The sequence below is a fragment of the Astyanax mexicanus genome, chromosome 15 (assembly GCF_023375975.1).
Source record: "Astyanax mexicanus isolate ESR-SI-001 chromosome 15, AstMex3_surface, whole genome shotgun sequence".
Lineage (NCBI taxonomy): Eukaryota > Metazoa > Chordata > Actinopteri > Characiformes > Acestrorhamphidae > Astyanax > Astyanax mexicanus.
Genome location: NC_064422.1, coordinates 38,575,683 through 38,588,288, shown reverse-complemented (window position 1 = coordinate 38,588,288; position 12,606 = coordinate 38,575,683). Strand labels below are relative to the sequence as shown.

Genomic DNA, 12,606 nt, shown 5'->3' with positions numbered 1-12,606 from the left:
CCAAAATACTAAAATCTGAATCAGTTTCTCTGATTTTGCTATTTTATATGTAAAATGAACATTGCTGTTTTATTCTATAAACTACGGACAACTTTTCTCCCAAATTACAAATAAAAATATGGTCATTTAGAGCATTTATTTGCAGAAAATGAGAAATGGCTCAAATAATGCAAAAAAAAAAAAAGTTCATATTCATAAAGTTTTAAGAGTTCAGAAATCAATATTTGGTGGAATAACCCTGTTTTTATAATCACAGTTTTCATGCATCTTGGCATGTTCTCCTCCACTAGTCTTACACATTACTTTTGGATAACTTTATGCCTTTACTCCTGGGGTCAAAATTCAAGCAGTTCAGCTTGGTTCGATGGCTTGTGATCATCCATCTTCCTCTTGATTATATTCCAGATATATATTTATATTAATCGACACGTTATTAAAAAAACATTTCGTCAGATAAAACAAGCAGATTAGTGGTGATCAAACCAAAAGACACAGCCCACATGGGGAGTAAAAATACACATAATACATGCATAATATCTCTGGTAGTACTTATACTTATACTTAATAGCTTATTCATAGCTTATATGGCACTAGCTTACGTCTATAGTATAAATATACTGTATGTAAAAAAAATAAAACATTATCTGTCAATGGCTTTTATTACTACTGAAACGTTACATATTTAAGTCAAATAAAGCAAGGTTTTTGCCTAATGGAAAGAAATCTCTGTCAAAAAATCAAGTTTAAGACCATCTTTTGCTGGTAGCTGGTTTTAAATTGTCAAAGGTGGTCTTTGTTGGCCACGGTTTACATAATTAAAATACTTTTAACATTTCCATAATAAGCTTGGTGATGCTAGTGATACTGGTCATGATGGTCAACCAGCTTATAATATGGACAAAATCAGTAATAAATAACTTGTAAAATGTAACCTTGTCATGTTAAACCAACAATACAATACAAAAAAATGTATAAAGAAATTTCCCAAGATCCCATTTTGCCCAAGTTCATTTTGTCTGGTATTTAAAAATAGTCTCATATAAATTAAAAGTTCCGTAAAGAACAGGGACAGTTTCAGGACCCCCTTTGGGGACCTCAAACTTCAGGTTAAGAATTCTTGTACTCTGTATTATTCTTATTTATCACAAAGCATTAAAAGTTCTACAGTACCTTTCTTCACTGAGGACATTTGATGCATGGTCATCATGACTCTTTTATATCTATTTTTTTATAACGTTTTAAGGCCTAATGCATTCTGCCTCCACTTCCTTTCTGCTCTGAAATTACAGAGCCTGCACAGTAGTTATCCTGGGGTTGGCTAGCAGAACTGTTTTAAAGAGAAAAACATGTAATAAGTTTTCCTTTTTGCTGTATTATGAACCATTATCTGTGACTGTAATAGAGTGCCTGAGTCTGTGAGCAAATAGCATAAAATATCTTATTTAGTAAAATATGACAGTGTAGAATGGTCTGTGGAGAAAATAAATAGGAACATATAATAATCCAGCCTGTATGCAGTGAACCGTGCAAGTTGTGTGACCTTCATGACATGCAAGAAACTGACCTTTAAGAGTAATACAAATTGTATTGTGGGACTGTAAAATTGTAGGCCATGAATTATGACTGGGAAACGTATAATGGAGTTAAGCTGTTGAATGCCCTGGGTTGCAATTACCGTGGTTTAGCAGTGTTAGCACAATGGGTTGCGTTTATTTTGCAGTATTGGTGAAGCAGGAGATTGCCAGGGAGGTTTAGCTCTAGAAAATGTCCATGTATAAAGAAGTGGCTCTGGGTAGGATCAGATATCATACATGCACAGCCAAGAGTTTGATAATCTATTATTAAAAGTCACTTTGTTCTATCACTGACGTAACTCAATCACTGAAACTGCTGAAATCTGACTCCAAAAAAGCTTTTTTTTAATTAAAAACAAAAACAGAGAAATAAGAACCAACCTAAATCAGAAATACTAATATTACAATGGTGCAGTTATGAAATATCTCTTAATGCTGTTGTTTAAACAAATGCACTCCACTAGTGACGTTTTAAGTCAGTTGCGTAACTAGACAATAGCCTATACATTATTGATTAAGAGTCTTCTGGGTAGAGGCCAGTTATTATGACAAAGTTTCAGGTTTAATATTCAGCAAAAGGTACTTTTAGTCATTATTCAGATGTAATTTGTATATATTGAAAGGCCTTTACAGAGGAGTGAAAACGTATTTGCCCCTTTACAGATTTTTTTTGTCATACTTACATTTTTCAGATGATCAAACAAACTTTAATATCAGACACATATAACCAGCGTAAATATAAAAAGCACCTTTTAACTGATGATTTTATTTATAAAGAGAAAGATCTATCCAAACCAATAAATTAACCCCCCATAATTTAACACGTTTTGGAAAGCTGAGTTTCTGTTTAAACTTTGTAACCTTTTCTCAGTCTGAAAAAGGTTACAAATTAATTTCTACTACTTTGCGACACCACCAGACCACAATCAGAGCCATTTTTTCACAAATTGAGAAAACATGGAATACTTTAAATTATTCCAAAAGGGCATGGACAACTCATCCAGGAGGTCACAAAACCCAGAACATTTAAATAAATACATTTGAAATCATTACCTATTAAATTAACAGATTAAACTGAAAAAAAAGAGACAGTGGACTTACAATCAGCTTAATTTTGTAATTCCTTCATAGAGAGGATATACAAATAGAAAGCCAATTAAAGTGTCATTTTAATTTTTTTTTGTGTTGTTGATTTTACTTTTTTATTAAATGTGTTTGCATTTGTTCTTTTTATAATTTATAAAATTTTATAAAATTTAAATCATATATTTCATAGTCGTCTAATTTTTTTGCAGTTAAAAAAACGTGTTATTTACCTCAAAATATGGCACTCACCCTTTTGACATCACTGTGGGGACAAGCACTTCTGTGGTGCTTGGAATACTATATAATTGATTATAAAACAAATATTGGTGAATGTATAGCTTGCGAAGGTTGAATTGTTAAAATACCTTCCTAAAATAACTTGTTTAATTCTAAAATGTAAAATTCTTTTTTCAAGTTTAATATATCTGTACAGGTTAATGAAACAAATTTCACTTGGGTGATGAGCACAACTGTGGTGTCTAGAATTCTATGTAACTGTAATAAAAAAAACTATTGCTAAATTGAGGGCTCAAGATTGTTTAATTGTTAAAATAACATTTTGTTTTATTTTAAAATATGTTTTTCAAGTGTAACATATCTATACAGTGTAGGGACCCAAAAATGCAATTGAAATGTAAGTAATTTTAATCTTTATCTGTAAAGAGAAAAGTCACGATTGTGGCCCAAAATTAAGTAGTTTATATATATATATATATATATATATATATATATATATATATATTTTTTTTTTTTTTTTTTTTTTTTTTTTATCTCCACAGATGCACTAATGGAATTTTGTCTCGGTGTGCCTCTCCCTCCTCCTGTCTCCCTCTCTCATGTGTCACCAGCTTTTGTCACTCCTTCAGCGCTGCCTCTCACCTTTCCAGAGTCTGTTCACCAGCTGCCGATATGAATGGCTGTATAACTGTATGGGCTGCCTTGCAAACATGAATTATTCACAGGACCCCTTCAGAGTGTGTGCTTGTGCACATGCATCTGTTTTGGAAAGCCCACATAGGTGTTTGTGTACTAAAGCGAGGTCAATCCTTGAAGTGTGTCAGCGATACCAGCAGCTCGGGAGAGGCAGAAAGGCTCGGCAGACCCCCACCATGCCTCCGGTGCACCTAAGAAGACAAGTAAGTCATTGATTTGAGGATTAGGACCCAATGTGTATGTATATATGTAGACCAGTTGTATAAAGAAAAATAAAAAACTATATTTATGACTATGTTTCAGATCAGCAAAGATTAAGACAATATACCATACAGATATAAAACATTGGCATGTAAATTATGTCCTTATTTTTGTTTTAACCTTGAGTATTAAAGTTAAAGTATGTTTTTTTTTCCAGGTATGTTACTGGATTAAGAACCATTCGCTGATAAATTAGGTTAAGTTAGGTGTTTTTCCCAAGCAGTATTGCATGCAAGATCATGAGCTAAATGACTGAAACCCAGTCCTAATGGTGACTAGGTCAGGCACACCTTTCACTTTAGCTGACAGACATGACACACGATCTTATCCACCTCCTAGAATGGTTCTGTTTACTGCTTCACTTCACTATCTCGACAAAAATAATCTGAAAGAAAGTTTACAGCTAGTTTACAACAAACGATAGCGATGATATACTGATAATACCCCCCATTAACAATTCTGATGTCTCACAAATGTGTATAAATCTGCAGGTGACACAGGAAATGTCCTGACATCTGGAAAACCAAAGACGAGGACAAATCATGCAAGTTTAATTCTACGTAATGGCTCCTGCCAAATCACCAAGAAAGGCAAGAGGGGGTAAACAGAAAGTGGAGAAAAACAAGAAGGAAAATGAAGAACCCGTTCAAATTAAAAGAGGACGAAAGACAGGATCTAGAATTTCCGAAGATGCTACTGAGGATGACACAGGAAAAAGAAAGGATGGAAAGAAAGAGATGGATGCTAAAGAGCAAGCCAAAAATGCAGATATAGTCAGTAAAAGGAAGGCCAAAAAAGACGAGAACAAAAATGAAAGGATAGAGCAAGATGAAGATTCACAAAATGAAGAAGAACTTCCAAAAAGAACCAAAAGAGGGAGGCAACAAAATGGCAAAGCAGTACCTTCTGAGCAGACAAGAAACAGAGTTCCAGACAAAGCTGGCAAAGATAAGGTTGACAATAAGGTAGACAAATCAACAAAATCTAATTCAAAAACTCCTCCAGCCAAAACAACCAAGAAAACGCCTGCAAAGCATGCTAAAAGACGAGGAGCAAAGATAGCGGACTCAGAGGAGGAGGAGGAGGAATCTGACCCTGAGAAAGAAGAGAAGTCTGAACAACAGAGTGAGGAGGATAGTGATGAAGAGAAAGAAAAGGAGGAGGAGGAGGAGTCAAAGAAGGACGTAGAGGAGACTGTTGCTGCTGAGACAGAAGCAAGTAAAGCGAGCAGTGAGGAAGAAGCATCCGACACAGAGATCAAACCCGTGGAAGAGGTGAACGAAGAAGAAAAAGAGGAAGATGTAAAAGAATCTTCAGAAAGTGAAGTTGAAGAGAAGGACAAGCCAATCAGTAGTGGGGAAGCGGAGGAGGAGGAGGAGGAGGAGGAGGAATCACAAGAGGTGATCAGCGATACTGAAGCGGATTCTGCCGAAGAAGACAAGAAGACAGAACCTGCTCTTCCATCCAAGAAGAAAAAAGTTCTCGACCTTACTTCACACATCCAGAGCCATTCCAAAACAATGCTGAAATCTAAGATACTACGCAAGAAGCAGCTTCCTCCGGCAGAAAGCAGCCCTAACAATGAAGACCCTAAGCCTTCAGAAACCCCAGAAGTCCCAATAAAAAGAATGACTCTCAATAAAGGTGATGCAGTAAAGGGGAAGTCTAAGATTCTAAAACTGGCAGGCAAAACAAAGGTAATGAATAAAAAGAAAGATGAAATGATCCAGAAGGAAGAAGAAGAAAAATTAGTGGCTCCAATCAAAGGTCTTAAAGATTCCAAAGTTTCCAAAGGTTTGCTCAACAAACAGTCACGGGTGTTATTTACGATGAAAAAGAAAGGCAAGAACGATGGAGATAAGACCAAGGTGTCCAAAGAAGAAGAGAAAGCAGAAGAAACTAATGAAAAAGAAGAAGAAGAAGAAGAAGTAGAAGAAAAAAAAGAAGAAGCAAGTGTACAAAAACAAAAGCCAAACCTTCAGTCGGAGAACGTAAAACTAGCCTTGGGCAAGGTAAAGATTCAGAAAAAGAAGAAAGACAATGAAGAGCCAACAACAGCTGAAGCAACAGCAGAAACAGCTGAGACTGAAGAAGCCATGTCATCAAAAGCAACAGAGCGTCTTCTAGCACGAAAGAGAGGAATGAATACCTTGCGCCGTGTTTCTGGCTGGATACAAAAGAAGATGCCTACAGGTGTTGGCGTTCGACGAAAGCTTTCAGCAGTCACACAAGCAATAGGTATTTCTAAATGGCTGCCAGCTCTTGTTCTGAAAAAGACGAGTTCCAGAGCGAGGTCTAAGAGTCTGCTTCGCCACAGGATGGCCATGAAGATGGCTGGCAGTGTTGCGAAGTCTAGTAAGGGAGCACCAGAAGACGTTAAAACAGAGCAGAGATCAGATACTCAGCATGATCCTGATGACCCTTGTTCATCTCCACACGATTCAGAAGAAAAGGCCAACCCAGGTGATGCCAAATATGCCATTGTCTTCCCCAGAATGAACAAAGTCAGTAAGGCCAAAGACACTGTTGTTGCTCCTGCTAGCACCAGCACTAGCACTGGCACAGGTGGTGATGTCTCTCCAGAGCGTAAACCACCAAAACCTGGTGCTCGCCTGGTGCTCCCAGTGAAGCCAGACTTTAGTCTGCTCAAGTCTGTGAAAAAGACTAGTGCTGCCAGCCAACCAGAAAGAAATGACAGCTCTGAAGAACAAGTGTTAGAGGGTAGAAAAGAGGCCAAAGCCGACAAGAAAGCCCCCATGTTTGACAGCAAAGATGGTGCCAGTGCCCTGCTAGCAGCTAAGGGAAAGCTTGGGGGTCCACAGATCAATCTTACTAAACTAACCATGTCTAAACATCAGCTGGGAGGTGGTGGAGGCATTCTGCAAAGCAGGGATGTGGAACAGAATGGTAGGAATCAGGCAATTCCATCTGCAGATGCTGGACCACAAATAGAAGGCCTGGGGCCATCTCTTTATGAAGAGGAAGCAGATAGAGAAGTAGAAGAACTGATGGGTGATGGTCTTTTCCCTTCAAATATGGAGCTCCACTGGGCCCAGTATCAGCAAATGTCAGGCGATCCTCAGGACTGGCTTAGAAATGAAAATCTGCTGCCACATCAAACCGTAGAGAAGCTTACGAAGTGGACCGTGTACCAAGATGATGACCATGCTTATACTGTGCCCAACCACAATGGCAGGGGTCCATGGGAGTCGGAGGATCCAACTCAGAATATGTTGGAGGACAGACTCATCAGCACTCAGGTATAAAACATGCAGTTTAGTCTTCCAGCTAGGGGTGGGCGATATGGCCCTATATCACCATATATCACGATATTTTAGGGTATCTTTGTAATTGCAATATTCTTGGCGACAAAACTGTCTGTTTAAAGGGCAGCTTTGAACATTTAGTAGAAACAAAAAAAACTTTCGTCAATTTTATAAGTAACAGTAACTTTCTAAGACTTTGTATGATTTTGTATGAAATGGTAACAATGTCACATAAATAAATAATATGATGCTATGTAAAATAGGAATAATGCAACAAATATAACACAATATTTCTACTCAAGCATTACATAAAAAGCTTTCATGTTTGATTAGGAACATTACTGAAAATTATAATTGTAATTGTAATAGAAAATATAAAAAAATATTAAATTTAATCTGCTAATGTCAAAATATAATTAATAAAATCATAAAGTGGCTCTTTCATTTTAAAATCAGTATTTTCCTGAATACAAATTAAACAGTTCATGCCCTCCAAACTTTTAGTTTCAGGTTATGTTTAGTTTCAGGTTCTAGTTTTTACATCTGTTTTCAAACATTCAGAATTTGGGTTGATTCCTGTTACTGATCTGTAATTATGAGTTCTCCAAGTGTCCTGTAGGTGATTTTAAAGCGTGAATAAGTAGATTTTTCTGCAGAAAAATGGGTTTTGTGTCACTGTGTACAGGACAAGGCATGTTAAGAGGTGAAAGTACAGAAAATATGCATACAGTACATTTAAAGAGAAAATAAAAAATACCTTTTAAGCTTTACAGTAAATATAAAATATAAAAAACTAATGTAAAATAGACTGCTGTCAAGACGAAATATTGTTTAAAAAATGATGCAAATAATATTGTGAAGGGATGCAATCTCAGATATAAATTGTAGTTGATTAAAATGGTAATTGATTAAGATAATTCTTGGTTTATCTTAACGTTTGTTAATTGGTTTAGTGTTCGAATCTGTGATGTTATCACAGTGGCTTATGTTGCATTCATGGAAGTTAGAGTGTTCCTCTGAGTACAGCATGCTGATACAGTGCACTGCTGATACTGTACTCTGCTCAGCAGTATGTGTGTGTGTGTGTGTTTGTGTGTTTGTGTGTGTGTATACTGTACCTGCTGTGTTAGTTGGGTTTTGATTGGTTGGTGCTGCAGGGTCACTGATGACTGTGAGCTGTTATTATCCTGGTGTCTCACAGAAATCTACTGCTCAATACTCTCTACCCCAGGTGCTCATGCCAGGAAGCAGCCAGGCTGTGGAGGTGGATGAAGTGGAGGACTTGTCACAACTGGAGTGAGTTACAGTATCTACTGTGTCACCTGAATTATCCTCTCTCACCCACAGGGAGGTTCTACTATAGCCAGGTTTACATCTGTATAAATAGATCACCAAACATGTATTTTTGTACATTTTGGACTGTTAGTAAGGTTTTTAACAAATCTACACTGAAAGACTGAGACTAACTTAATTCATTGGAGAAAACTGATTGCCTTAACATTAATGTTTTAGTGAACTGAAGTTAATTAAATTTAAAAAATTGAAAATTAATTCAAATTTCCGTATCTAAATTAAATTAAATTGTAAGTTAATTGAATTGTAGTTTTTTTTTTTTTGGTATATCAGTTGCTTTGCACAATTCTACCTCAAATGTTATTACCAGGTGAATAAAAGTGCTAGTTTTTAGTCTTCTTTTTTTATTTATTTAACAAATACCGGTAAATCTAAAATCTAATACATAAAGTTAGCAGCTCAGATTGGGTTTACAGCATACAGCAACATCAAGTTAATCATAATATACAAGCTATAATTTACCTAAGGTACCATGGGGGAGGGGGGGAGTGACTACACACTGATGGCTGACTGAATTATTAAGTTGATTTAACTCAAATATGCCATTTAAAAGTAGTTAAGTAATGTTCAGACAAATTGTGTTGGGTTTACAGTGTAAGGAATTTAGATTATATTATTAGATTATATTATTATATTATTTTTAGATTCTCTAAAAATATTCATACATTTATAAACATTTACAATTTATAAACATTTTTAGTAGTATTTAGTTATGCAATAAAACTGATTTAATTATATATACAATCCTGTCTAACAGTGTATAATAATGATGCTTATAAAAATTAATTATTTATGCACTGCTCTCTATGCTAAAGCTAAATTTGTGTGTTTTCGTGCAGAGAAGTGTGTGAGAGCTCAGTGCTGCTGAATCTGAAGAAGCGATTTCACCGGGATTCCATTTATGTAAGTGTTCGATTTCCTAAACAATAAGCAATATGACCTCTCGCAGGTGTAGTCTTTCCATGTTCAACCAATTCAATAGCCTCAATTTTTCCAAAACACAGTCTGTTCTACAGCGCTAAACAATGCTGAACCTTATTTGTTTACCTGTCTTGTATTTTTACTTTGCTCCTTTTTGTTTTACTGATTTCTACAGACGTATATTGGCGATATGCTGCTGTCAGTCAACCCCTTTCAGCCTGTGAATATCTTCACAGAGGAAATAAGACATCAGTATCAGGGCAAGGAGAAGCACAATAACCCACCGTAAGTAGTCAGAGCATGTTCCTTTGTTATCCACTTTACTGAGACTATTATATACTGACATGTCAAAAGTCATGGGAATACGGGAACTTGTAATGTCTTCCATGACTTTTTTAATGCACTATGGAAGCTAAAGAGAGCTGCACTGACCTGTGGAATATGTGTGTGGGGACTCCAGATTTATTTGTCTGTTAGCACAGATTGTTAAATGTGGCCTCAGATAATTTACTTTGCCCTGCCATGAGCATGCTCAGCAATGTTTAGCCTCATTCTCTTCATCACTTATCACTTATATAGCACTCACAAGATCTTATACAGGTGTAGGTGTTACCAAGTCACACACTGGAGTAGCACTTCATTACACTTAGGCCCAATCCCATTTCACCCCTTAGCCCTACCACTTACCCCTACCCCTTGTTTTCAAGTGTAACCCTTCCTATTGGAACAGAGATACAAGGGGAAGGGGTGAAATTCTGCCCCTAAGAATTGGGACAACCTTTCAAGCACCCGATACGTCATCAGGAATGCTAAAGTTCAGTAACCTAGCTGCTGCTGCTTAACTAGTTAACTTTAGGGCATTGTATGTCTTCAGAAACAATTAATCATTATTGTCCATTAATTAATTTCTTAATTTCTCTGTGAAGGGTAACTGAAATTAGCTTTGATTAGTTTCTATTTTATTTTATTTTATTTTATTTTTACGCCTTAAATGCTACAGCCCCTGCCATTTGTTGCACCATTTAAGGTGGAACGGAAAAGTTAGCTAGCTAGCTAGCTACTAAGACAAACTACTAGCAATCTTTTTATGCTTGTTATGAAGAATTCGGCCATAAAACATTCAAACAACACATTAAACTATGGTAATAAAGTGCTAATCGTCACTTTTAACAAGGAAAATATTTATATTTCTGGATTTCTTACCAGTGATTCTCATACCCCTTGGTTTGAAGTGTGCATCTGAAAAATCTCTGTATGAAGGGCTAACAAGCTCTATCCCTTCCCCTAACCTACCCCTCCAGCCTAACGAAAATCGGGACACCCCTACCCCTCGGCGTGCATACGCAAAACAGAAGGGTAGGGTTAAGGGGTAAGGCAAGTGGTAAAATCGGATTGGGCCTATCCATGCTATCACGTTTGGCATGTCAGTATAATGGATGTAGAATGCCTATAATCTCATATACCTCTGATGCTGTTGGTTGACTTTTGTTGAATGATCTCTTCAGCCATGTTTATGCCATTGCGGATGCTGCATTTTCCCTGTCCCAAAACACTACACAAGAGCAATGCATAGTCATAAGGTGAGATATTCTGTTTTTAAATCTGTTATTTACATCTAAAATTAAATTATGTTTTATTGCGCTTTTATTAAGTTTAAATATACTCTCTATAAACAGTGGTCAGAGTGGCTCTGGGAAAACTGAAGCAGCCAAACTTATTGTCCATTACCTGAGCTCCATGTATCAGGGTAGAAACGACAATCTCCGTCAGGTATTCTACATAATCAGTCAAAACACACATTTCTACATGATTTTCATTTTTTAAATTGGAAACTAATCTTGATTATTTTGTTTTTATAGCCTATGGATGTTCTGCCTATATTAGAGAGCTTTGGAAATGCCAAGACTATACTCAACAACAACTCTAGCCGTTTCGGCAAATACCTACACATTCACATACGGCAGTAAATGTGATCTTTTATTATAACAATTATGACAATTATGACAATTAAAATAATAGAAGAGCTGATTGATTTATATCTTGTAACTCTTTTTTTTTTTTTTTAGTGGAACTGTTGTCGGGACTTCTTTGTCAAAGTATCTCCTTGAGAAATCACGTGTTGTTTTCCAGGCATGTATGGACTACTTTTGATGTTAAATTCATATTTTAACCCTTGTGTGGTGTTCATATTTTTGTTACTCGTTTACTTTGTTACTTGTATTTAATTCAGCAAAATTAAGCAATTTTACATGCTTTACACATGCTTGCTTCACCTAAATTGCAAGCAATATAAACAGCTTACATGGTTAATATTTGCCCTTTACCTTTCTTATGTTACATTTCTTTTAAAAAGTGCTACTCTTTTTTTATTAGTTTTTTAATAAAATGTAAAATAAAATTATTAAGAATTAAACTCAAGATATGAGTAGAAAATTTGGCCAATGCCAATGAGTTTGAGTTAGAAAAAATATTTTTTTTGTATAATTTGATGAAAAATGAAAACGGGTCCCACAGACCCAAACACCACACAAGGGTTAAACGAATGGATTATATTTTGTATGGATTTTCAGTGTGAACTATTTAACACACTCTTAACACAATATTTAGCTTAAGTTTTCACATTGAACGTGGTGTATGCTTGCAGGCTGGGCATAAAAGTGGGATGTAGGTTATCTGTAATTGGCCGCTGAGTCCAAAAAACTAATTTTATTTGACCCTGCACATCTGTTGAGCCAGAAATTCTGTCTGCATTGCGTATCCCATTGAAAACAATATGTTTGAAAGAGCTGCTTTAACAAACTCAGCAGCCGGAGTCCGAGAGAGAGAGCACAGTTGGCCATACTCACGGGCATCTGTTGGCTGAGATATCACAGTTGTGGATCTGGCTTTTTCCTCCAACTGCTTTGGCTGCCTAGTGATGCTGTAATGATGGCAGTTTAAAAAAAGACAGTGACTGAATTAGTACGTGTATCAGAGGAGGCATGTATTATCCTCGCCCTCCTAGTGTCAGAAGCATTGCTACTAATGGAGAGTCTTAGTAAGGTGGTGGGTTAACTGGCTCAGCTAAATTGGGAAGAAAATTAGGTTAAAAATATATATATTTATATATTTAACACACTTGCTTTAGGAGTCAAATCATTATCATATCTAATGTATTAAATAATGTAAAGTAATGCTATTTTGAGATGAATTTGCATCTCAACATTACAAGT

General features: G+C 36.1%; 1 protein-coding gene across 1 annotated transcript in view; it reads left to right on the top strand.

Annotated features, from left to right (window-relative positions):
* The first annotated feature begins 3,547 nt into the window (after positions 1-3,547).
* Positions 3,548-12,606, top strand: part of myo15b (myosin XVB) — a 65,005-nt gene continuing 55,946 nt past the window's right edge. The window contains exons 1-9 of the mRNA XM_022670899.2: positions 3,548-3,796; positions 4,346-7,114; positions 8,352-8,416; positions 9,313-9,376; positions 9,570-9,679; positions 10,900-10,974; positions 11,071-11,164; positions 11,254-11,357; positions 11,461-11,524. Coding sequence (XP_022526620.2) covers positions 4,418-7,114; positions 8,352-8,416; positions 9,313-9,376; positions 9,570-9,679; positions 10,900-10,974; positions 11,071-11,164; positions 11,254-11,357; positions 11,461-11,524 — 3,273 coding nt within the window. The 5' untranslated portion in view covers positions 3,548-3,796; positions 4,346-4,417. The remainder of the gene's footprint in view (positions 3,797-4,345; positions 7,115-8,351; positions 8,417-9,312; positions 9,377-9,569; positions 9,680-10,899; positions 10,975-11,070; positions 11,165-11,253; positions 11,358-11,460; positions 11,525-12,606) is intronic.